Below are 26,454 nucleotides of genomic sequence, written 5' to 3'. Positions count from 1 at the left end.
TGAAACACTTTGGTTGTCGAAGACTAGGTCGTCAATGGTGATCAAGTTCAGTTTGAGAGAACCTCTCTTGCACTCATTACCCCATCCCCACAGCTCTTGCTGATGTTTCGCGGCGTCTAAGTTTTTGGGCTTCCAAAATCCCGAGTGCAGCACATCGAGCCGAAGACAATTGGCATTAACGACGGTAGCTGACAGCACAATAGCGTTTCAGGCAAAATCTTGGGGAAATAATTCTTCAGTATTATTAGTCTCGATCTCAACTGATACTGTTTTCAGTTTATTTTACAAAATATCTTCACATCTAAGATTAAATTAAAAATTATAGTAGCTTCCATAGGTAGTGACTTCCATGTAAAAAACAGAGAACCCTGTCATCTAGCGTTAGTATTACCACCATGCATCCTTTGGTGAATGGTTGCAGTAGAATCTCGTCCAACTGTACCGTTAGACGATGTCACCTGTGAAAATACCGTCTAACGGGTCGATCAACGACCTGCGATTTTAAAGCATGAACCTGCGATCGTTCCCAGACATTCGGCCGTGGCTGATTTGTCGAGCATTGCGGGACGTGTTCACTGGGAAATCCCGCACCTTGCCACAGGCAGGACGGGGCTAGGTCCAAAGTCAAACAAACTTTTTCCTACGTACCGCAAGCTGCATCGGGTCCAACATCAGACTGGATTGGCCTTCTGCGTTTGCGTTCTGCGTTGTGAGGCCTTAATGTTTCCCCGTCAACTGCTATACCCCAAGGAGTACGCGCATCTATGTAATTTATACGCTGGACTGAAAGTTGCGCATGTCACGTCTAGGACTAATATTGCAGGTAGCGGTTCATAAATCATAATTAAGTGGAACCCCATGCAATTGAAACGATAGCCGATGTCTCGTCCTTTAACAATAAGTGCATTAAAAAGTATCCAACAGCTCCTCAAGCGTCAAACTGACTTTGCCTCGTTTGGTCTTTTGATCTTAGGCTTAAAATCTCTACAGCAGGACACATGGTGACAGAGGGAATGATCCAATGGCTGGATCAAATCTGTGATAATAATATGTTCGCTGTCCAGTCGATCCAATTCTGCCCTCACAGCGTGCCTTACGGTGAAAAAGCTGGACCTTGATGTGAAGTATTTAGGTTTTGCATTTGGCTCCTGTAAAATAGGAGCACGCAGATCTTCAGTTCATCCAGAACTCAACCAGTACTGTAAGTAATCAAATGAACACAAACTTGATGCATTGGACGCATCCATGCCAAAATATTTGCCTTTCCTTGTTTATATGGAACATGCAGCTACAAGCATTTCTCAACCGATTTGTCTTCGAGATCGATCTTAACCGTCCCCGAACTGGGATCTTCTGTCATGCACAAAATGTGAGGGTAATGCGGCCTAGTTGTAGGATCAGACAACTAAAATTCTGCCATATGGAATTTATAAGGAAAGCCGTTGCTCTAGCTTGAATCTGCAATACCGGGCTCTCTTCTTGAATGAAATGAAAGATGTGAATCAGTCAGGCTTCGAGGATAGTAACAGCGGTAAACTTCATCTACTACGTTCATTTTCATTTGGTCGCAGATTTTGCAAAACAAACGGATACCAAGTGACTCTGTTTACCGCAAATGAGCAGGGAGCGTTATTTTGGAAATCTCGGTTACCGCGTTTCGAAAAGCAGTGCGGCATGATATAAAGTCTCCCTTAAACACGACAAACGCTCCTCCACGCCGTTCACCCCACCTTCAGATTCTGCACAGAAGATTCCACTTGCAGAGAACTGCCGCTCGTTGGTTGCACTGATGTTGTTGTACTTACGTCTTGATTATCTTGGAAGTTTGTTCGAATGCGTTTGCTGGAACTAGACTTGTATTTTTTATCGTAGGTACAATGTCCCAAAACCTATTTGAAAATAAGCTTGCCTACTTCCATTTCTGTTGTGAAACAAACGTCGTGTGTTTCGGGGAGTGACATAATACTGCTGACCCAATGCCACTTTAACTTACTACAAAGCTTTTAAAAGAAAAAAATATATATATACAAATTTGACACATCATTATCTGTCAGAAAGGGAGAAATGGGGGGGTAATGTCGTAATGTCTGATTTGAAATTTAGGATGGGACTTTTTTTCAACAACGAGTTAAAAATCTCATATCCGTTCAGCGCCTCCGTACGGTCAGCTTCGTCCACGGCGTGCTGAACCAACGTTCGCAATTTTTAATGATTATATGAAGATTTGCAATAGGCTTGTCAGCATTTGAACTATCACAATTTGAAGCAACCATAGAGTGTGAAACACAGTTTATGTGATTAATATTGTCCTTTGGTGGTTGAAATAAAAGTAAACGGTATGACAAAACATGACTGATGCTGCAAAACTACAGGCATGCACTGAAGAGACTAAGAAATTTGCATACCTACCTTGTATCGTGTAGGGCCCCAGCGAGCACGTAGAAGTACCGCAACACGTTGTGGCATGGACTCGACTAATGTCTGAAGTAGTGTCAGGGTGAACTGACACCATAAATCCTGCAGGGCTGCCCATAAATCGTACACTTCCATCCACTCGATACTATTTGGAAGGAGACTCGTCCGACCTTGCAAAATGTTTCCCGGCATCAACAGCCCATGTCGGTGTTGACAGGCCAAAGCAGGGCGTAAAGCTTTGTGTTGTGCAGTCATCAAGGGCACACGAGAGGGTCTCCGGCTCCGAAAACTCCTATATATGACGTTCCGTTGAATGCTTCGCACTTTCACACTTGATGATGGCCCAGCATTGAGATCTGCGGCAACTTGCAGAAGGGTTGCACTTCTGTTACGTTGAACGATTCTCTTCAGTCGTCATTGGTCACGGTCTTGTAAAATTTTTTTCCCGGCCGCAGCGATGTCGGAGACTTGATTTTTTACAGTATTCCTGATATTCACGGTACACGCTTGAAATGGTCGTACGGGAAAATCCCCACTTCATCGCTACCTCGGAGATCGCTTGTGCGTCGGCTATAAAACCACGTTCAAACTCACTTAAATCTTGATAACATGCCATTGTAGCTGCAGTGACCGATCTAACCGCTGCGCTAGACACTTTTCCTGTATAGACGTTGCCGACCGCAGCGCCGTATTCTGCCTGTTTACGTAACTCTATATGTGAATACGCGTGTCTGTACCAGATTCTTCGGCGCTTCAGTGTAGCTTCTGCTGAAGAGCGTTCAACGGCGTGGGCAGTACAACATTCTCAGGACGATCTTCTGCATTGATCGCAATGCTTACGAACTTCAGAAACGAAGTGCACTGCAGACAGTCGTCATGTTACCTTGGACCATGTCAGTTCTGAGATGGTAAAATTGTGGAAAAGGTGGCTTGTCTGGTGACTTTAACCTTGTGATCGGGCGTCCTGTTTCTCCATATTTTGCATTAAGTACTGTCGTTGCTGTTTCTGCGAAGTCTGAAGTTGCTTTCTCATTAGTTCAGCTGCTGTTTGGCCGCCTGAGGAACATGGCAAGAATGCATAAAGAAATGAATTTGCGCTGTTATGTCGTTGCTGGCAACGCACATAAAACAACGTTACTTCACTTCTTTGTATGCTCACTGGCCTTGCGAACGGTAAAACCTATGACCATAGACAGTGGAAATCAGGCAGTTCCGTATTTGTGTAGAAGATAAACTCAAGCAATTAATGGTGCCAGTGGCTTTTATTTCCTTCATATGAGTATATAGTTTTTTGGATATAGCCAGTTGTCTTACATTTCGTTTCGTTACAATTCAGGTTTTTACCATTTCCTATCGTAATACGACACTAAAGTCAAAATGGTTCAAATGGCTCTGAGCACTATGCGACTCAACTTATGTGGCCATCAGTCGCCTAGAACTTAGAACTAATTAAACCTAACTAACCTAAGGACGCCACACACATCCATGCCCGAGGCAGGATTCGAACCTGCGACCGTAGCGGTCGCTCGGTTCCAGACTGCAGCGCCCAGAACCGCACGGTCACTCCGGCCGGCACACTAAAGTCATACGATATAAATTATGACAAAGGTACATACGAAATGATCTAGTTAAAAGCAAATTGCAGGTCGTTATTTAAACAAATTTGTATAACATTTTCACTCATAAACATAAAAGAAAAACAGAAGAGGTCATGAGATCGCACTTATTACAAACAAACGGTACATTTTAAGTCAAAGGACATTACCAATTCACACTAGGAAACTAAGAACCAGACAACATGCATCTGTGCGTTTACATCTTTAGATCTTTCCCACATAAACGTATCCCCATTAAAAAACTTATAAGTATATGTGCTTATAGATTTCAGCATATTTATTTGATAATGAACTGCCCAAACTAGCAAACCGATTTCCATTACTTCAGAATACTGTAGTAGATCTGTACGTGTAAAGTGCGACCATGTCTCATCTCTGACAACTCACTGGAAAATTACAGCTACTCTTATTCTGTGATTGCTGGTGGTTTGTTTTCTCTCCTTTCAAAATAATTTTCGGTGCTGTTTAGCGTAGCATAGGAAAAATTGATATCTTTATAATAAATTAAAAACATCACCTTGGTTAGTCTAATTTTACTACAGTAATTAATTACCTGGTTATCATTTTGTAGATAAATCAATACTGCCTGCTTAAGATATCGAAGGGATTCGTTTGCGCTCAAATAGTTATGAGGTATTGGAGAACAGAAAAACTTAACAATTTCAAATCCTTTAGTCTGCAGCTAAATAGCTGAAGTGTCTGCAAGCGATTTATTAAAAAATGTGATTTGTTATTTAATTTCAATATGAGAAACGTAATAAAAATGCCACACACAATCCCAATTAATCTTTCTTTACAGTTCGCTGCTATCATTTCTCGTTAACGTAAATCGCAATAAATTTAATCAAATCCCGTCCACGACCATAAAGAGAATTTGATGTTTTTGCTTACGTCTCTCGTCAGTGTTCACGCAAATAAATTCGGTCGGCGTGGTGTACCTGCGCCATTCGTAGCAGGTAACGGCTAATTAAAACTTAACCGCCTACTCACAACTGAACAGAGTGCTTATGTCAGTATCAATTTTCTCATTATAAATGGCTCCCCGAAAAATAATTTTATCTGCAAAAAATAGTAAATAGCTGAATCAAGATAAAACGTTTTCAAAAATCTCTTAGGTATACCATATTTACGGATGATCTTACAGTGTTGGCGAACGTAAAGAAACGTGTTGCGCTGCAAATACAGCAAAATACGTAACTTTATTTGCCTACTTGCTCGGCGATCAGTCTGAGCCATCAGCTGAAACACCCTAGGGTGTTATAATCTCTGTTAGGAGGTATTTAAGATTGGATATCAATGTGAATACAGCTGCGGGGAAGCAGGTGAGAGAGTGACGTTTATCGGAAGAATTTAGGAAAATGTAATACATCTACAATAGAAGATGCTCGTGACACCTGTTCCTGAGTATTCTTCACCACTGTTAGACCTTTATTAACTCTGACTGGCGGAAGAGCTGGGAAATATTCAAACAGGAATTAGCCAGGAGTTGTTTAGTGAGGTCACCGTCCCGGATTAGTTGAGATTTGGAGGAGGAGGAGGAGATTAGTGTTTAACGTCCCGTCGACAATGAGGTCATTAGAGACGGAGCACAAGCTCGGATTAGGGAACGATGGGGAAGGAAATCGGCCGCGCGGGAACAATGATTTTCGGTTAACTTCCATATGATCTCGAATTTTATGACCTTGTGGCGAGATGTGAGTGGCAGGAGAATATTTTTCTAAGCAACATAACATTGCACCCTCTGCGTGTCACACGATGCCGCTGGATGAGTATTTCCATGGCACTCTGATGTTAACGATGCTAGTCCATGACAAAACTTGCTACTGTTCTTTGGATGACCTTCACCTCCACTATTTACATGTTGAAAGTTCCAGCTTACGAGCTCACAAAAAGAGCACAATGGTTTTTCTAAGCCACTTCTGCTGCGAGTGAATTAAACGATTTCAGTCTGGTGCTCACATTTACGTTCACTAATGTACCCGTACCTCTTGAAAACGCTCTGCAACGATTCTGAAAGATATTTAACAATGGTTTCTGTTCCCAAACACTGATCACCAAGTGTGCAAAGGAAAAATAACAAGTTCTTCTGTCTTATACCCGTGCAGTACATCAGTTGATTTATGTTGACGATCAACTGCAAGATATGTCACTAAGCTTGTAGTTTTTCCTCATTTGCAATCAATTATCTGGCTTTACGGTTTCCTGGAGTTCAACAGCATTATCCGGGAACATTCGAGTACACTGAACGCCACTCGCATTGTCATCCCTAAGCTCGTTTTGATTTAGTGGCCATAGTCTAAAACTCCTATAACCACGTCATGCCTTTCTTATCTCCCACATCCTTCTTAATCACGTATGGAAAGGTTATCCTACGATTATTCATACTTTTATTCCCGGAGATGAATGTCCTACAGTGATTCGTAAGGAAATTGCAATCCATATCTTGTTGCTGAGAACAAATATTTTATTTACCTTGCCAACATTCGTTTTAATACTTGTAGTCATTGATACTACAACAGCATTCTATACTGAATTTAAAACAGTGGATCTGTTCACCAAGAAATTTAAAACGTTGTCCCCACAAGAAACTGCTCAAGGTGATTTTCGGATGAGTGATTTCGTACAATATAACATTAATCGTAGTCCGTGGCACCTGTTCTTATCAAGTGAGTCTCGCAGTCTACAGCTTGCGAGTCCTAAAAGTATCGTGATTCGAGTCATGTATCTGAGACTGGACACATTTACTCAACAGATGTTTAGGGTTTAAGGTCCCATTAATAACAAGGTAATTAGCGACGGAACACCAGGTCAGCTTCAGGAGGGATGGGGGAAGAAAACTGGCTTTTAAAGGAATCATTCCAGCCTTCACCTCAAGCGATTTAGGGGAAACCTAAATCTTCATGGCAGAACGGGGATTTTAAAAGTGAGCCTCCAGAATACGGGTCCAGGGTGCCAACCACTGCACCATTTCGCTCGCTCACAATGACTGCGCAATGGCTCTTGAAATTTCTACGTCTACTGAGGACTATGCCGTGCAGAGCAGTGACCTAACGGCTTTGCACGGATGAAGAATGAATACCGCAAAAAAATAAAAAGAAACGCAACACGATGGAATTATCAGAATGCGGCGGAAATCCATAGATGTAATTTACATGTAGAGAAATTTCTGTGATTTATCCAACAGAAAGTGCTTCACGAACTGAGCAAGTCATTAACGCGTTGACCCATCTCTGGCCCTTGTCCAGACAGTTATTTGGCGTGACAGTGATTGACAGGGTTATTCGGTGTCCTTCTGAAGATATATCGTGACAAATTCTCTCCAACTGATGCGTTAGATGGTCAAAACGCCAGCTGGTTGGAGGGGTCTGCCCATAATGCCCCAACCGTTACCAGTTAGTGAAAGATCTAGCAACCTTGCTGGTCATGGTAGATTTAAGCAAGTACGAAGAGAAGTAGTAGAAACTCTCGTCGTGTGCGGGTGGGCGTTATCTTCCTGAACTGTAAGCCCAGGATGGCTTGCCATTAATGCAAGGAGTATAATTGTCTTCAGTGATGAGTTCTGCTTAGAACAGAGCCCCGATGGCCAGCGATGATGTGACTGAAGCCGCCGTGGACAACAGTGGAATACCAACCTGACTATCGCCCACCATACGGCCGCAGCACCATTACGGCGCAGCGGTACATCGATTATATTCTACGCCTCGTTATCTTTCCCTTCATCGGAAGCCACACTGGACTTCAATTTCAGCAAGATAATAACCGCATGCACACGGTTAGTGTTTCTATTGCATGTCTTCGTCTTTGTCAAAGCCGGAATGTTCGCCGGATGTCTCCTCAATTGAGAAAGTTTGGAGCATTATGGGCAGGGCCCTCCAACCAGCTATAGAATTTGACAATGTAACGCACCAGTTGGACAGAATTTGATACGACATCCCTCAGAGGGACATCTAACAACTTTATCCATGAGTGCGAAGCCGATTAACTGCTTGCATAAGGGCCAGAGGTGGACCGACGCGTTCCTGACCTGGTTTGTGAAGATCTTTCTCTTGAACAACTCATTCAATTTTTCTGAAAATGCCATCATTTGTTTGTTGTATATGTACATGACATCTATCATTTTCCGTCTCATTCGGATAATTCCATCGCGGTGCGTCGTTTTTTTGTCTTTGAGTGCAAAAAGGTCTATACGCTGTTCCGTCCTACTTTTACTTTATTTACACCGCTGACATGATTTTAATTACACATACGTTGCCTTTCTGTACAGCGCTCACCTCTTCTTACTTTTTTGTCTGCTTTAAGATTGGTCCATCTGTACCACATCCCCTGAGCGCGTCGGTGCTGCCTCATTGTCTGTTGTGTACACCAGGACTGGTTTCTGGTGTCCGGGGCAAGGAGGCTTTGACCAGCCGTTAGACGATGTGGCTGTCTTCTAAATGGGTTGCGGTTGGGACCATTTGTGCTGGCTTAAGGACAAGTGGTTTTCTCAAAAATGGTAGAGGTTTTCCAGTTTCTGTGGGAAGTAAACTTTGAAAAGCCGTAGCCAGAAGCTGCTCTTTTCTTAAAGTTTCTATTAGCAAAAATTGCAGCAATATCTAAATTCTCTCTGTTTCATGTGGATCGCATACGGCACAGTCACGTTGAGATTACCGTTGCCTGAAGACTAATGCCGAAGTTAATATCGAAAAGTGAAATCCATACCAAAGTAATACTCGAAAATTCTATCACCCGTTTCGTTAAATGCTGGGAACGCTCAAATCCAAAACTGCAGCAAGTCCCTCATACTCCGTTGCCGCCATCTTGGCCGATCACGTATAGTGATGAAAATGGTAACTGTTACACCACTGACGCTTTGATCCAACGCTTACGACCTCATACCCTAGTATTTCCCATCTCTGTCGCATAAATTGATTACAACTGTACCTTGTTATCATTATTTTCAGTACATAGAAAAGCTAGTACATAATGCTTAATGGTTGCGTCTTACTTTGCTGGAAGTTTCAGATACAGATCGCAGCACAACATGTACAGACGACATGCACGTGCAGCTGTTCTTTAAACTACGAGAAAGGTCGAATCGTTATCACAAGGGAGATGGGATTATCATAGTAACAAATCTCATACACAGTTCGCTGTAATGCGACAACTGCAAAAGGAGTAGTGACGAGGTGTACTGGGCACAGCAGTGTCACACCGTCCTACCTGACGCACTGCACCAAGAGAGTACCGTAGGATTGTTCGATTACTTCTGACGAATAGACGACTGACAACAGTTGGAATTCGGGCAGAGGATATAGGGACAGGTCACCATCAACCGTCGGGAAGAAATTACTGAAAATTAGGATTAGGTTTGGAGATTCCACGCGACGCTTGGCCCTGACACCACACCACAAACAACAGAAGCTAGCGTGGATGGAGCCAGGGCCAACCAGAACATTGGATGTCAATATTTGGTGCTCAGCGATGAGTCTCGATTCTGTTTGTAGCCATCAGATCTTCGCCAATGTGTACGTACTCACAGACGTCCTGAAAATATCTAATGCCCTCTAATTCCTGGAACCACGGTGTGCGTGAGGCAAAAGGACTGATTTGTTGATTTTATAAAGGAGTGTGAATGCTTGCCAGTTCGTGGCAAGATGGATAAAGTTTTTGACACACATTTCGTGACCAGATTACCAAATGGCATACGCCGGCGTAATATCACAAGGTACATTACTGCACTTCGCACCACAAACGGCCTGATAAATGTACGAACCGGTGGCTAGCCTGCCCATTCTCCTTATTTGCCATCCACAATACATGTTTGGGATGTGATGGGTAGCCACACCTCTTTCCAGGCAGCAATACTCATGAAACGGCAAAGAGTTTTGTACATGCCAAAATATTCCTCTAGGTGACATTTGAGATCTGTTTGCTCCCATACCACGAGGAAGACAAGAGTATTTTCGCGCACATGTTGGTCACATCACAAGATGATGTACACTGCCGGAAAAAAATACATCGTGAAGGACTGTTCAGGTTACAGCATGTACATACTGAGGGGTTGTAATGTTAGTAATTTATTTGTCACGGTCACCGGACCGCAATCCGATGGCGCCCAGGAGACTTGTGAGTGCAACCCCTCTTTCGACTGTGCAGGCAGTAATTGTACTGAGTTTACAGATGAACAGTGTTTCCAACATTCATTCTAGAGTACCACCATGACCCACTGACGAGTACGTACTCGTATTAAACAGCCATATGAACGGGGTCGCATTGTGGACCTGCGTGGAAGCTATATGAACGTCGCGGTTGATTACTGCACATGTTGGGCACAGACCGTTGAGGTGGGTAGCTGCTTTTAATAGTGGTCTGTCGGACGTTACCACATACGTAGACCAGACTCTGGGCGTCAGCGGAATACTGACACATGTCAAAATCGACGAATTGTGCGAGCAACGGTGGTCGAGCCAACAGCATCCAGGAACGAAATATGGACACAGAGAGTGGAATGGAGCTCTATTCCTCAGTGATGAGGCTAGGTTCCGTCTGTATGCGTGTGATAGACCTACACGTTTACAACGTAGACGTGACGGTTGGCTATTCCAGACCTGTGACACACAGGTCCCATCACAGACTTCGTAGTGTGAGGGTCATCAAACTCCCCGTCATATTTGGCGTTCCTGGAGAGTAAAGTAAGCAGTGCCAGCTGCATTGCAATGGCTACTACCATTTCTGCGACAGGAAGGTAACGTGCTTCTTCAGCATGACAGTGCACGTCGACATATCGCTGCTGCGACGCAACGTACTCTTCGTGGTGTATAACAACTTCCTTGGTAATCAAAATGTCCACGGGTGTACTGCCGGTCTAGAGTGTCCGACGGCCACAATATTTCGGCGATCAAACATGTCGCCATCATCAGGTGAACTGACGGACTGAGCTCCTGTGAACGTGCCGGCACGGAGATCCGTACGCTATGGCTGCGCAGGGAGAACTGGGTTCGGTCGCGGTGGCGGCCGGTTTAAGTACCCTCCGCCCGCGGCGCGCTCCGCCCGCCGTCCGCGCCCCGCGCCACGGTCGCGCGGTGGAACAGATTGCGACGGCGTCTGAGATGACGTCGGTGTGATGGCTCTGTCCGCCGTGGTCGTCACAACTATACGTTTGCTCGATGCGTGCGCCTGTATATGGAATAAACGCAGTGCCTACGTCCTCCCACCTCGTGACAACAAGAGGGAGCGCTCTGAAATTGTTGTCTTACCGGCTGACGTAGGCAGTGCTACAGTTGTTGTCTCCCATAAGGACTGCACTGATAAGATGCAGAGCCTGCTAAATGACGATTCCTACCGGAAGATCAGCGTTGACCCTACAAAGAAGGTGGAGAACAAGACGAGGTCGCTTCTCAAGGACGCAGATTTACCGGAGGATGACGCAAAGAAATTGTTACCCCAAGGTCCTGTACCGCCTAGACTATATGGACTCCCGAAGGTTCACAAAGAGGGGGTATCATTACGCCCCATTGTCAGCAACATCAGGGCACCTACATATTTGTTGGCCAAATACTCGACGGGAATATTAAGTCCTTATGTGGGTAAATGCCCACATCACATCCGTAATTCCGTGGATTTTGTTAAACGCCTTGACAGCTTCAGGTTGGATGAGTCAGATATCATGGTGAGTTTTGACGTCGTTTTCTTGTTTACGAGGGTACCCCTGCGAGAGTCACTAGAATTGATTAGTCAGAAGTTTGACGAGAAGACCACTGAACTTTTTAGGCATGTCTTGACTTCCACGTATTTTCTTTTTAATGGAGAATACTACGAACAAACGGAGGGAGTCACCATGGGTAGCCCACTCTCGCTGGTGGTAGCGAATTTGTGCATGGAGAACTTTGAGGAGGAAGCCCTGTCGTCATCCGAACGGAAACCTACTTGCTTTTTCCGTTACGTCGACGACACGTCCGTCATCTGGCCACATGTTATGGATAAACTCCTTGACTTCCTTACACATCTAAATCCCATACACCCCAACATCAAATTCACTATGGAGACTGAAACGGAGGGTAAATTACCTTTCCTTGACGTCTTGGTCAAGAGAATGGCTGACGGCACCCTAGGTCATAGGGTGTATCGGAAGACAACGCACACTGATCTGTATTTGCACGCAGACAGCTGCCACCACCTTTCGCTGACCGCGGTGGTCTCGCGTTTCTAGGCGCGCAGTCCGGAACCGCGCGACTGCTACGGTCGCAGGTTCGAATCCTGCCTCGGGCATGGATGTGTGTGATGTCCATAGGTTAGTTAGGTTTAAGTAGTTCTAAGTTATAGGGGACTGATGACCACAGCTGTTAAGTCCCATAGTGCTCAGAGCTATTTGAACCATTTGAACCACCACCTTTCACAGAGGAATGGGGTACTTAAAACTCTAGTACATAGGGCGCGCACTATCTCTGACGCAGAGAGTCTACCCCCGGAATTGGAACATCTGAGAACTGTATTTCGAAAAAATGGGTACTCAGAGTGGCAGATTCAACGTGCTCTCCGCCCAACCACTACAGCACAACCTGTGGAGATGGATGAAATCACGAGGGAGGAGGTAGGCACTGCGTTTATTCCATATACAGGCGCACTCTCGGGGAAAATCGCCCGCATTTTGAAGAAACACCGGGTCGGAACTGTATTTTGTCCTCCGAATAAAACTCGTGCACTGGTGGGGAGCGCCAAAGATGACCTCGGTTTGAGGAAGGCCGGCGTGTACCAAATTCCGTGTCAATGTGGCAAGTCGTATATTGGTCAGACGATGCGTACCGTCGAGGATCGAAGCCGTGAACACCAGAGGCACACTCGACTGATGTATCCGAGCAAGTCGGCGGTCGCTGAACATTGTTTATCGGAAATTCACGCTATGGAGTATGAGCGCACGAGGATTCTGGTACAGACGTCGAGATACTGGGACAGCGTTGTTAGAGAGGCCATCGAAATTCGCACCATTGACGACCTCATACACCGTGACTGTGGCTATAATCTTAGCAAGGCTTGGGAACCAGCGATTGGGTTAATCAAGAGTAAATCGAGCAAACGTATAGTTGTGACGACCACGGCGGACAGAGCCATCACACCGACGTCATCTCAGACGCCGTCGCAATCTGTTCCACCGCGCGACCGTGGCGCGGGGCGCGGACGGCGGGCGGAGCGCGCCGCGGGCGGAGGGTATTTAAATCGGCCGCCGCCGCGACCGAACCCAGTTCCCCCTGCGCAGCCATAGCGTACGGATCTCCGTGCCGGCACGTTCACAGGAGCTCAGTCCGTCAGTTCACCTGATGATGGCGACATGTTTGATCGCAGAAATATTGTGCTCGTTGGACACTCTAGACCGGCAGTACACCCGTGGATATTTTGATTATTAAATACGCCGGGAGAAACTCAAGAATGACAACTTCCTTGGTCATCAAGATCACCAGATCTCTCCAATTGAACACGTCTGGGACATGATGCAGCATAAACCTATTCGCTCCCCTGTGACTGCTCCTTTTACTCTGACATGAGTTTCTCATTTGATCCGAATTTGTTATCGTTGTCTCCTATAATGATGTCCTACCTGTTAACACAGTTGTCGATAAAATGACCTTGTACTTGAGCTCGTTGCTCTTTTTAGCTGGCTGTGTAGATGATGTACATCAGATCCGAATGGAATAAACGTTTGATCTTTTAATATCCACTATGTCCTTATCACCTGCACCAAGTTTGAATATCGAACTGGTGCTAGATAGTCCAGCACGTCACATTTCCACGAGATGCCGAAACCAGGCTTCTGGTTATACCGTTTTACAGCATTGTAACTTCATCGAAAACCCATTTTTCTCTTCTCCGTTCTCCGACTCTCGCTCCAAGTAATGGTTATTTTAAGCAATGTATGTGTTTGATATTTAGAAGTGTATTCTTGTTTCTCAGAGGCAAGAATGTAGCTAAAGAGAGCTCTTAGAAGACGACATCTGCAGGCGGTCTGAATGACGTGAGTGCTTGTGACCGAGTGTCAGTCCAGCTCTCCCCGCATATAGGCGACGAGTCGCTGTCTGCGGCGCCAGTGATGGGCGCCGTGCTGGGAGTGTCCCTGACGCTGCTGGCCGTGGCCCTGGGGGCGGCAGCGACGCTCAGCCGGCGATCCAGGAGGCGGCGCCACCTGCGCGCAGCCGCCGCCGCCGCCGGCAAGGCGCTGCCCCCGCACCACACCGCCGCCCTCATCGCCGAGGAGAAGGATCCAGACCTCATCCCAGCCGGCTTCGGTAAGTTGTCTTACTGCTGCACAATCCTCCCGTCCTCACTACAATAGCTCTCACAAGCAGATTTTTTTTCAAGATATCAGACGGATTTGTGATCTAGGATTATATTGTTTGAAATACTGTCTCATGAGCACCCGTTTGACACTTCAGAGTTTGTGTGTGCCTTGTCTTAAAATTGCATCAGCATCGGGGGTAGCATATGACAAAATTTAACTTACTGTGCATATATAGTAGAGTGGAAAGAAATACATGAGTTGTCGGTTATTTAAGGGTATACAGAGTGGGACACAAGGTAGACACTTCTGGCAGCAACAATACCTTTAACGTGGTCTCATCGAGTCGAGGTAGGGCTGGATGACAGATAAGGTTGCGTGAGACCATGCTGCAACAGTTCTCTGCCAGTGACGTATGTTACGGTTCAAATGGCTCCAAGCACTGTAGGACTTAACATCTGAGGTCATCAGTCCCCTAGACTTATAACTACTAAAACCTAACTAACCTAAGAACAATACACACATCCATGCCCGAGGCAGGATTCGAACCTGCGACCGTAGCAGCAGCGCGGTTCCAGACTCAAGCGCCTAGTACCGCTCGGCCACAACAGCCGGCGTATGTTATGCCTCGTGTAAGAGAAAGACGCGTTTACCAGTACATGTCGGAATTCAACAGCGTCAGATTCATGCCCTGTAGAGACAGCAGATTATCGTTCCGCGGTACTGCTGCTCGCTTTTTTCAGCATTTTATGAACGTCATGCGAATATGAAATCAATAAGTTTAGGAGTGCCATACGCAAGGGCTCTACACGGCTAGTAACCGAGAGCACTTCCGTGTTGTACCTTAGACCCTGCAGAATCGTAAATAAACGTTACGTCCTTGGAGTCAGGAACTCGTTTGCAGCCAGGCGGTATACGCAGGGATAGCGTGACGACGTCTGGAGCGGCACGGACTGTCAGCACGGCTGCCATTGTCGCGGCTTCCACAGATTCGGCAACAGATGAAGGCGTGAAGATTGGAGTGCGTCTGACGGCGACATGCACACAGGAGTGGCACTGTGTCGCCGTTTCAGACGAGTCTCGATTCCGTGTACGGCACGACGATGAACGTATCAGGGTGTGGAGAGTCTGAACGATGCTGGTTGCTTTCATCATCGTCACGTGGGCACTTACTTGGCTTCTTGATACAGGCTGCCACTGGACACACAACTCGATCACCTCTGACAACATGGACACCAAGAATCACATTTCTGTCTTGTTAAGAGACGCGGCCGTATCCTAACTCTGAGATCGCCGTGAAATCCTTCAGTAAGATGAAGCAAGACCACTTGTTTGCCGTGCAGTTCAGACCTGTCTTGATAGAGGAGGTGTTTGACTCTTGTCCTGATAACAGTTCCAGATCTCTTACCCACTGAAACATCGATTCATAGGTGGCCGAGCATACGAGCCACTTACATGCCAGGCACTGTAATGTTTGGCACTGTGTTGAAGCAGTGCTGAAGTTCATTTCGACTCTATGCCCAGCGGCTTAGAGGCATAGTTTATGCAACAAGTAGCAGATTTTTCTATTAAATTACCCTCCACAGCCCAAAATCGACTACAGTTTTCATTTAGTCTTCCTACTGTTCCATGAACCCTGAATTCGAAAGGTTTCGATATTTTCTGCACTTCCTGGCGCCATGCTTTTAATGGCCAACATTGTAAATGATGATGTAGTTGTAGACTGAATGCAAACGTCTGTGAACTAAAATGGGCTGCTTCTTATAGGAACCTAACATTACTGAAAAGTATCTGGCAAGTACACAGATATCCCTTTCATTTTGTGTAAAAACTATGATACGTCATTTTCTATCGAAGGGATAAAAGATGTGTATAGTGAAATGATTGTTTACTGGGTTGATCAGTTTGATAAAACTGGTCTCAGTGTAACGATTCATTTGATTTTGCCAACAGTCGCACGCCAAAACAATGCGGCAAATATCTCCTTAATTCTGCTAGCAGTATCGTTTATTATCTGTGAATATTGGAAAAATCTGGAACTGCATGAAACAACGCTGGAGGGCTGACTTTTGCTATATAATGAAAAACAGCGAAGTCGCAGTCGAGATGTAGTAGGTAAGGAAGAGTTTTCCACATGGCATGAATGAGAATCTATGATCTGTTACGGATAATATGGGACAAGAATCGTTAGTGTAAAGGCTTTTCCCTATTACAAATTATGCTATCTTTCCGGAATCGTTTGAATCGTTCAGGCTGCAGTACTTACGTGGTAACTATGGGATCAATTATATTTATATAGATGACTTTGTCTGAACGAGTGCACTCTGTATTGTATCACTGATGGTTTGTGGGGCGCTCAACTGCGCGGTCATTTGCGCCCGTACAAAACCTTTTACATACCCGCATTAAAAAAAGTCCAAGGGAGTGATATCTTGCGAGCGCCGTGGCCAAGAAATTGGCCCATCCCTCCAAATCTATCTGCCTGGAAATGTTTCATTGAGGAACAGACGAACATGCAGTCCCCAATGTGGTGGTGCACCATCTTGCTGGGAAATGATAGTTGGTTGTAAGTCAATCAATTGTGGCGCTTCATATTCGGTCAGAAGGTCGAGGTAAACATCTGCAGTTACTGTAGACTGTCTGAAGAAAAATAGACCAATTATTCGGTTCCACATGATTCCACACAACACATTCACCTACGGTCGCTGGTTCGAATCCTGCCTCGGGCATGGATGTGTGTGATGTCCTTAGGTTAGTTAGGTTTAAGTAGTTCTAAGTTCTAGGGGACTGATGACCACAACTGTTAAGTCCCATAGTGCTCAGAGCCATTTGAACCATTTTTGAACACATTCACTTTTGGACTATCCCGCTGAAGCTCCCTAGTCACGTGGGGGTGTTCAGATCTCCAGATTCTCACATTGTGTCTGTTTAATGTCCCAGAAACATGAAATGCTGCCTCGTCACAGAAACAAACTCGCTTGAGGAGTGCTTCATCCTCAGAAAGGCGTTCCTGCACGTTCAGTGCAAACTCTGTCCGTTTTGGCTTGTCATTTGGCTCAAGTGTCTGAAACAGTTTCATTTTGTAAGCGTACAACTGGCAGCAGTTCGGATGAAATTCGTAGGTGAACGAGTGAAGACGCTTAAAACGTGATCGATGTTTTCCTCGGATGTTCCTCGCTTGCTCCTCCCTTTATGCAACACTGTCCCCGTCTCCATAAATTTCTTGTGCCATGCACGGATTGAATGGCGCGATGGTGAATCTCTTCCATACTTCGTTCTGAAGTTATGTTGAGTCTCAACATCCGATTTTGTCTCAAAAAACCAAGACACACATTGTGCTTTCTCGTGAGGAGTTGCCATTGTATAGAGGTTCACTTCCTTCCATCAACAGAGTATCTGAAACACAAAATTTTGGTATATATGTATATATAAACTTAAGTAAACAGTGATTACAATAAAAGAAATTTTGTTAAAATATTTCGACAATTACCGTTGTAATAAAATTTTGAAGTTGTAAAGGGACTTTATGGACACCCTGTATATTTTTTTCTCAGTGCCTTGCAAGGTTCTAGGGGTAAACTTTAAGACATGATGATTCATATAATTTTTTGTCCACGACGAAGTCATTGGAAACGAAACACAAACTTTGTTTGAACAAAGATGGAGTAGCAACTCAGCAGCGCGATTTTCAAAAAAGATATGTTGTACAATGTTTTACCTAAGCTACTTAGGGAAATAACGAGAAATCTAAATCAGTAAGGTCTGACGGAGATTACATCCTTGCTTCTCCGGATTGCCATGATAGTGATTTAATCACTGCTCCGTTTCACTTCGTTGGTAAATAGCGTTCACCATATTGGGCGAATTGGGGGGGGGGGGGGGGTGGACATCTTTCATTCCAATAAAAAAATTTATATTTGCGATGTTAGCCAATAAATTAATCCTGAAGCGAACTGACATAGATTCTGCTTCGAAGTCTGTACTGAGATGCAAGTTCCCCAACCTTTCAAAAGGTCAGTTTATTTAAACTGACACCGAACGTCTCAGCAATCTCCAAAGCATGCCTTTGCCAGTTAGGATTCTCGTGTTGCACTCCCTCGACTGAGCTCTTTTATGCCTAAGAAACTTAATCTCTTCCTAATTAAAGCCACAACTTAAATTTTTAATCACCTGGCTATCGACGTGACTGCTGATCAGTGTAAATATCCGTTGGTAGCTAATGTGTGAAATACAGCCACGTTATAAGTAACTGTACTCTTCGTAGCTGTGCAGACAACAGCTAACCTTCTTCTTCCTCTTCTTCTTCACTTCAAGGAGGTAGGTCCTTCGGTTTTTCCGATTTAGGTCCTGACATCTCATCCATGGTCTTCCACGATATCATTTTCCGTTTCGCTTCAAATTCGATTCTTGTTTAGTTTTCTCTCTGACATCCTAATAAATTCCAGAATCAGCTCCGATGTCTTCATTTCTTATCTGATCCCTCACACTGCAACCATTTGTTTTTTTCATAAGGTTCATTTCAGTGTTCCACATACTTTTTTCTTCTTGCTTTCGTATTATCCATTGTCAGGAGCCAAAACAGATGAGCCATTACTTGAAAAATATTTAGTTTTCTTTTCTTTCATTCCACATATTGTTGCCTAGTGTTCTTTGCATTTTATGGTTCACCATACAATATTTAGTTGATTTATTCTATAGGCCATTTTCAAGCTAACAGCTTAGCTGGCAGAGGATTTAAAATGGGAAACTAATTCTAAAACATTACCGTGTTGCACGACTTAGGAATGTAAGTGATTTTATCCTTAAAAGCAATGATTGTAGCCTTTCTTCATATTGTAGAGAACTGTGTACTGTAAGATCAGTTAAGTTCATAAGACAAAATATTATACAACCCCTTAAACAAGAAAACTGGTCGCTTTGGAACAGGCGATCTCGAGATCCCAACAACGTAAGACATGTCAGTGAAACAGTGCGAATGTGTAAGTTGGTTGTATGGAACCACCGTAGTAAGAAGGTTCGACGTGGGTACGTGAGTGTATGGCAGAAATGAGTTATCCTACTTGGATGTGCCCATGACAACACCTTGAGAGACGTTGTCACATTTCAACGGAACTGTCCACCTTGTTTCCTTGGAGTGATGCACCACTCGTAGCCATGTACCGCGGCGTAAGAACAGTGGTCTTGGTAAGATCTCAACCGACTGGGGGCGATTGTTACTCCTTGTCAATGGCAGTCAATTTCAAACCTGACAGAAATTGTTGTTATTAGTGAATGTGGGTGCACCTTATTCAGTTTTCGATAGAACAGTGCGAAAAGAATGGCATGCGTTTAAGCTGCAAGGAGTAGCTGTCGGACGAGGGTGTTGACGGTGTAGGTAGCGTTAGAGGTCGTTCTGTGGAATATCTAAGGCGTTTTTCGTACCATTAGTTGAGCCGAATCATCCCGCTTACCGGTATTTGAACCAGAATGTCTGTTTCAGCATTGCTGGTGATCAAGTGTTGCCCTTCCTTCCGCATCTGCTTCATTCGCATCTTTAAATGGTCCGTGGTCGTAGGTCTGGTTTGACTCAAGCATCCTGTCGCACCTCTACTGTCCTCTTATGTCACCCCATCACGACCCCCTTGAAATGACTGGGCTTGTTTAGAGCAGCGCCTGAAACGTATCAGCTAACGTCACCTCGGTTTAGCAGCTGTCAGGATGTAATCATCAATGACTCACTTGAATGCGTCATCGCTGAAGAAACTTGTGGACTCTGTTCCTCGTCGAGGTGAGTCCATTGTCACTGTTGGAGACAGTTCTACGCGGTATTTGCGTGGTATCATCTGGGAATGACTAACCCTCAATCCGGTCTCCATATCTCACAAATGAAAGAAAAAGTACACAGTATTTATGTGACAGGAGTTTTAGAATTTTAGTCATTTAAACTAAATTATTGTTTTTACTAAAGTGGGTCGCCATCCAAGACTGTGAACGCTATTGATTGCGTACAAAATGGATTAAATTCGTAGAGCGGTTGTAGTGCACTAATCTGAAGGTAACTCTTGTCACGTCTGCAGCTGGTGGAGGGATGCGAGCGTCGGGCGACCGCGTGCCGCTGTCCGCGCCGTCGCTTGGCAACGGCAGCGTGGTGTCCCCGGCTCTGGCAGGCAGCCTGGTGTCGCCGCCGGCCAGCAAGCTGCCCACGCCGCAGGGCTCCCTCACTCTGGTCTCGCCGCAGGGCCCGCTCGACGCGGCCAGCATGCTCACTCCGCTGGGCTCAGCGCTCTGGCCCAGGACAGTCTCACCGCCACCTGTAACGGTGAGTACTGCACCTGCTGCCGAGTTGTAACGTCAAGGGAAACGACACGAACAACGTGGCATTACTTACGTATTTCGCAAAATGTAGAATCAGACTTTTTAAGCAGGAATGTCTTGTGCGCTGCAGAACAACCTCCTGTCATGGTCGCCAAAGGAAAAATGTGTGCTGAGGAGCAATGTAGTGCGGGCCGTGTTGCTGTGTTTCGTCAGAAACCTTATGGGACAACCACATTGCTATTGTGTTAAGAACACATTACTAGGATGTTAAGAACACCAAAAATACTGAATGGAGAATCTGCACAATGTTAGGATTATGAGCGTGCCAGTCATCAGAAAACGAATAATTAATAGCCTTCTCATAGTTCTGACACAACCTGCGTGTTTCCAGATGAAGTCCGAAATTAAGTGAACGTAGGCAAAATAGATGAAGAAAAAAAAAATAAATTGTCTGCAGTACGCGCCTTCATTTCCCGTCACCCGCGAAAATGACCACTAAGTCACCCTCTGTAATTAGGGACCGACAGTCAGTAAAATTCTTCTGGTATACGTTTCCGTTATCGGCATGTAAAATTGTCTAACACTTCGGCCACTGTTGCAAATGGCCTTCCTCAGGGTGTTTTGGCCACTGTGGCAAATGGCCTTTCACAGTGTCTTTAGCCTGTTTAAGAAACAGTGGCCGAAATGCTGGAAGATTTTACATACTGACAGTGTGATACTTTGAAGAACTCTATTGACAGTGACAGTGACTGTGCATACCTATACTTGCACTACAGTGTGAATCTGACCTCTACCAGTAGGCCATCTGAAGTTGATCATGGTTGTTTGTTGAGTGTTCCGCAATAACAGACCCTAGTTAGAGAATAATTAGTTCAGTTTGTTACGCCTGTTGTCTTTGTTACCCTATTTTCTAATAAATCTCACACATTAATATGAATAGCAGTAATGCAGAATGTGTGATATCCCTGTCAAGAAAACACTTCCATTTTTTCATAGTACTGCTGATACCACAATTAAAAGAAGCTTCGCCCCAGGCCTTAACACTGACAAAAGTAGTTGTTCTTGTTGTGGTCTTCAGTCCTAAGACTGGTTTGTTGCAGCTCTCCATGCTACTCTATCCTGTGCTAGGTTCTTCATCTCCCAGAAACTACTGCAACCTACATCCTTCTGATAATCTCTTGGTCTCCCTCTACGATTCTTACCCTCCACGCCGCCCACCAATACTAAATTGGTGATCCCTTAATGCCTCAGAACATGTCCTACCAACCGATCCCTTCTTCTAGTCAAGTTGTGCCACAAACTTCTCTTCTCCCCAGTCCTATTCAGTACCTCCTCATTAGTTATGTGATCTACCCATCTAATCTTCAGCATTCTTCTGTAGCACCAAATTTCAAAAGCTCCTATTCTCTTCTTGTCGAAACTATTTATCGCCCATATTTCACTTCCATACATGGCTACACTCCATACAAACACTTTCAGAAACGACTTCCTGACACTTAAATCTATACTCGATGCAACAAATTTCTCTTCCTCAGAAACGCTTTCCTTGCCATTGCCAGTCTACATTTTATATCCACTCTACTTCGACTCTCATCAGTTATTTTTCTCCCCAAATAGCAAAATTCCTTTACTAATTTAAGAGTCTCATTTCCTAATATAATTCCCACAGCATCACCCGATTTAATTCGACTTCATTCCATTATCCTCGTTTTGCTTTTTTTTATGTTCATCTTATATCCTCCTTTCAAGACACACTCCGTTCCATTCAACTGCACTTCCAAGTCCTTTGCTGTCTCTGACAGAATTACAATGTCATCGGCGAACCTCAAAGTTTTTATTTCTTCTCCATGGATTTTAATAGCTACTCCTAATTTTTCTTTTGTTTCCTTCACTGCTTGCTCAATATACAGATTGAATAACATCGAGGAGAGGCTACAACCCCGTCTCACTCCCTTCCCAACCACTGCTTCCCTTTCGTGTCCCTCGACTCTTATAACTGCCATCTGGTTTCTGTACAAATTGTAAATAGCATTTCGCTCCCTGTATTTGACCCCTGCCACCTTCAGAATTTTAAAGAGAGTATTCCAGTCAACATTGTCAAAAGCTTTCCCTAAGTCTACAAATGCTAGAAACCTAGGTTTGTCTTTCCTTAATCTATTTTCTAAGATAAGTCGTAGGGTCAGTATTGCCTCACGTGTTCCAATATTTCTACTGAATCCAAACTGATCTTCCCCGAGGTCGGTTTCTACTAGTTTTTCCATTCGTCTGTGAAGAATTCGCGTTAGTATTTTGCAGCTGTGACTTATTAAACTGATAGTTCGGTAATTTTCGCATCTGTCAACACCTGCTTTCTTTGGGATTGGAATTATTATATTCTTCTTGAGGTCTGAGGGTATTTCGCCTGTCTCATGTATCTTGCTTATGTATATCATTGTCAAATGAACAGGAGAAGCTTACGAAATCATACTAAACTAACAGGAAAACAACTTTGCTACGGGAAATTACATTACATAAAATAACGACTTCCTTGCAATAGCTCTTCAAAACATCAACTTCCACTATGACAATAAGGATGACAACATTACGCCATGAACTCCTGTACTGCACTTTATTGTTAAAATACTGTGTGAAAATTGCTTTCTGTAAACAATTCACTCGCGATCCATAAACATTTTCCATCACAGAGTTTTTCGTAGCAGCTCTTGTTTGGCAAGATAGGTGAAAGATATTTTCCGACTTTTTAAGAACGGGAGACAGTTTCCGGCAGTAATTTCGAGTGGGCCACTTGTCGTACCAGAATGTCATGTCACGGTCGCCACATACAGCGTGTCCGCTGAGAACGACCTGTCGTTATCTTCTGCTGGAGCTTCTTACTTTCGGGAATATTCGGCCTCCATCTGCCACGACGTCCCTGCGACAGAGTGCTGGCCGTGTTGCAGGTGTCCGGGCCGGTGCTGAGCGTGGGCGGCGTGCTGCCGTGGGAGGCGCGCTCGGTGACGCCCCGAGCGTCGCCGCCGCCCCCGGCGCCGGAGTACCGGCCGCCGCCCCCGGGGCCCGCCGTGGCGGACATCGAGCTCAACGGGCGGGCCATCAAGGAACGGCTCATGGCCAGCCGCCTGCCAGAGAGCTGCGTATGATCTCCTCGCACAGTCGCGCACCGTCCAGAAACGAACGCCGACCAGTCGGCGCTGGGACCTGGCCGCCACCTCAGCCTGTCAGCCCGAGTGACAGCGGCGATGCGCCTCACGGCGACTGTTGCTGCTGTCAGTATTCGCGAAGTTCAGCCTTTGTACATCTGCGTTATAGACATGGTCGTTCAGCGTACATTGGACACAGTGGATCTATAACGAGCTAAATCAGGAGTCAGCGCTGATATAAAAATCTTTAACACACGAGGAAATGTCTGATACATTATTCTGTATTTAATAATGGCAACAACTCCGAAGAAGTTCTTCCACGCAGAAAAGTATAATTACTTCAGTTGAGCCACGGACTTTAATACCAAAGCACGTACGGTTATAAGTACTTACCGAAGTACATTACTGCTCACTTAAGTGTAGTACGATTAGCATGCGAAGCTATTCGTAAAAATGTTCTGCAGAACTTCAGGGTCTAGCATGCATTATCGACAGCTGAACATAACGAACTCGTTCTGATTCTACTATTTTCGAGCATTATCTCATGGTGGAGACTTGGCAGTATTGGAACTGATCTTGGCTTCTCTTCTGCCCCTATGAGTACTAGTTCAATAGCGGTTAAAAACTCAGATCTTTCTGGATTTATTAAAAACTGTTCTTATAGTACCATATGGTCTTGGTTTTGAACATATGTAGATATAAGAGGATCGTTCGAACGATATCTCAGTTTTCTTCTGCCAAATGTTCCCCATGACGGGAAAAACGACAAATAAAATGTGGATTGTAGCTAAAAACACCTCATGCTCGTATGACAAATGGTGATTATTTTGTTCTTCGATTAGCTTGTTTTTAATTTTGTGTTCATTATTGCCTTGAAAGATTCGATGCCGTCCACGATTTGTTCCTTTCTTGTGCTACTGTCGTCACCTCTGCGTACCTGATGCACCCGGTATCCTCCGTCAACAACCTCACACATTCTACCAGATACTTGCCACTTTGGTGTTTCTGTCTCTAACTTTTTCCTCTGACAGTATAAGTATTCCTGGATGTCTCAGCATTAATTTTTCCCTGCTTCTCGAAAGTAATTTCCAATGCCCGATTTTATAGCACCTAATTTTTACTTCACTTTTGATTTGGTTTGTTTACTTAATTTTTAGTATTCTTGGGCAGCACCACAAACTACATCCTCTCAATTACCTGTTCTTTGATTTTCGTACAAGTAGCGTTTCATATAACGCTGAACAAGACGACCACTTCCAGGAATTTCTTTCTCAGTTTTTTGTTAGTATGTAATACCAGTGGACGTCTCCTTCGAATTTCTGGCATTTTTCCTAGCTGGCTGTATTACCCTTGTAATTATTTGTAGCAGATCACCGCTTTTCTTACTAGTGTTAAAATTTTTTTGTGTTAATCTTACATATTCTGAGACGCACCCTCACCATTTCAATCAGCAATTCTTTCGCCTCTTCCTTACTTTCTGCCAGAAGGAACTTCCTTCTACGCTTCTTCGACAGTAACTTAAATAAAGGAGATATTAAACTGAAACACTGGAATAATCCCTTCACAACATGTTTACTAAGTTGCAAGACCTCTTGGAACATGGGGGTTATCTCCCCAGCACTATTTTTCGCCTCTCTGTTCGGTACCGTTCCTCTAATATTAACTGCGCGTGTACGTGATACGTCCGAAAGAATGTGACCACCCCATGGTTTTCCACATTTGACAATAGAAGCCTGATCAGAACGACGTGGCACAAAATCATTCTTCCATAGTCTGTACATAATTTATGTCTTTACCTAGCAGGAAAATTGCTGTAAATATGAGTCACATTGATCTAAACTTATCATCTAATATTCGTCATATAACCTGTTCTTACGCTAAGACTTGTCAACTTCTCGGGACATATTATATATCGTGCGCCTAATGGCCAGACTTATGAAAGTTGTAAGCTGTTACATGTGCGGCAGGTATCGAAAGGTAAAGTCACGTGAGAAATTATAATCACTTCTAGTACTCTTGTGTTCGTGTGGATTGCTAAACAGTCTACAGAATATGTGACCATGAACTGTACTCTTTTCTAAAATTTATCTGATCGATGGAAACGTAAGACACCCAAATGAGGCATCTGTAACAGCCGAACGCGGCAGTACCTTATCGTTGTTCGAACATTTTATATATGTTACCGTTTGAATATTCAAGTCGCTCTCATTTATTGTAGAAGACGAAGCATTTCTTTGATCGAAGTCGTATACCTAAGACGTCAGCTGATGTCTTCCTCTAAGATTTTAATAACACTATTTTATCCAGGGCAGCAGTAGTCAGATCCTTGTTAACTTTCCCAAAATTCAAACGTTTTTTTACTTTTCATTAGACAAAAATGTGGTTTACGAGCAAGTTCAAACCTTGTTTCAGCAGTTATAATCAAATTTTGTGTAAAATTTTCCGTCCACAAGTATGTTACTTTAGGTTTCTCAAGGTACAGTTTTACGAACAACACGGAACTGAATTCCCGCCTTAAGCAGTATTATGGTATCGTGACATGTTTTAGCACAATCTCAAAAGTATTCAAACGAATTATAATAAAACTGACGCCGTAGCAATGGTATCCTATGGTGAAACAAGTTCCTTGAATACAGTTGCTCTGTATGGAAGGCTCCTGTATTTCTTATATCGGAGCCTTCTCTAAAAGCCTGTGGCATGTATTAAAGAATCTATCGACCATTCACCAGTGAACACAAATGTGAAC

General features: G+C 44.3%; 1 protein-coding gene across 1 annotated transcript in view; it reads left to right on the top strand.

Moving 5' to 3' along the window:
• LOC124761130 (neural cell adhesion molecule 2-like) overlaps window positions 1-26,454 on the top strand; it is a 228,074-nt gene that overhangs the window by 182,115 nt on the left and 19,505 nt on the right. The window contains exons 10-12 of the mRNA XM_047249111.1: window positions 14,063-14,188; window positions 20,334-20,575; window positions 23,511-23,564. Of these exons, the coding sequence (XP_047105067.1) occupies window positions 14,063-14,188; window positions 20,334-20,575; window positions 23,511-23,564 (422 nt within the window). The remainder of the gene's footprint in view (window positions 1-14,062; window positions 14,189-20,333; window positions 20,576-23,510; window positions 23,565-26,454) is intronic.

The sequence above is a fragment of the Schistocerca piceifrons genome, chromosome 1 (assembly GCF_021461385.2).
Source record: "Schistocerca piceifrons isolate TAMUIC-IGC-003096 chromosome 1, iqSchPice1.1, whole genome shotgun sequence".
NCBI classification, from domain to species: domain Eukaryota; kingdom Metazoa; phylum Arthropoda; class Insecta; order Orthoptera; family Acrididae; genus Schistocerca; species Schistocerca piceifrons.
Note: the sequence above shows the minus strand (reverse complement) of the source record. Positions and strands in the feature narration are given on the sequence as shown.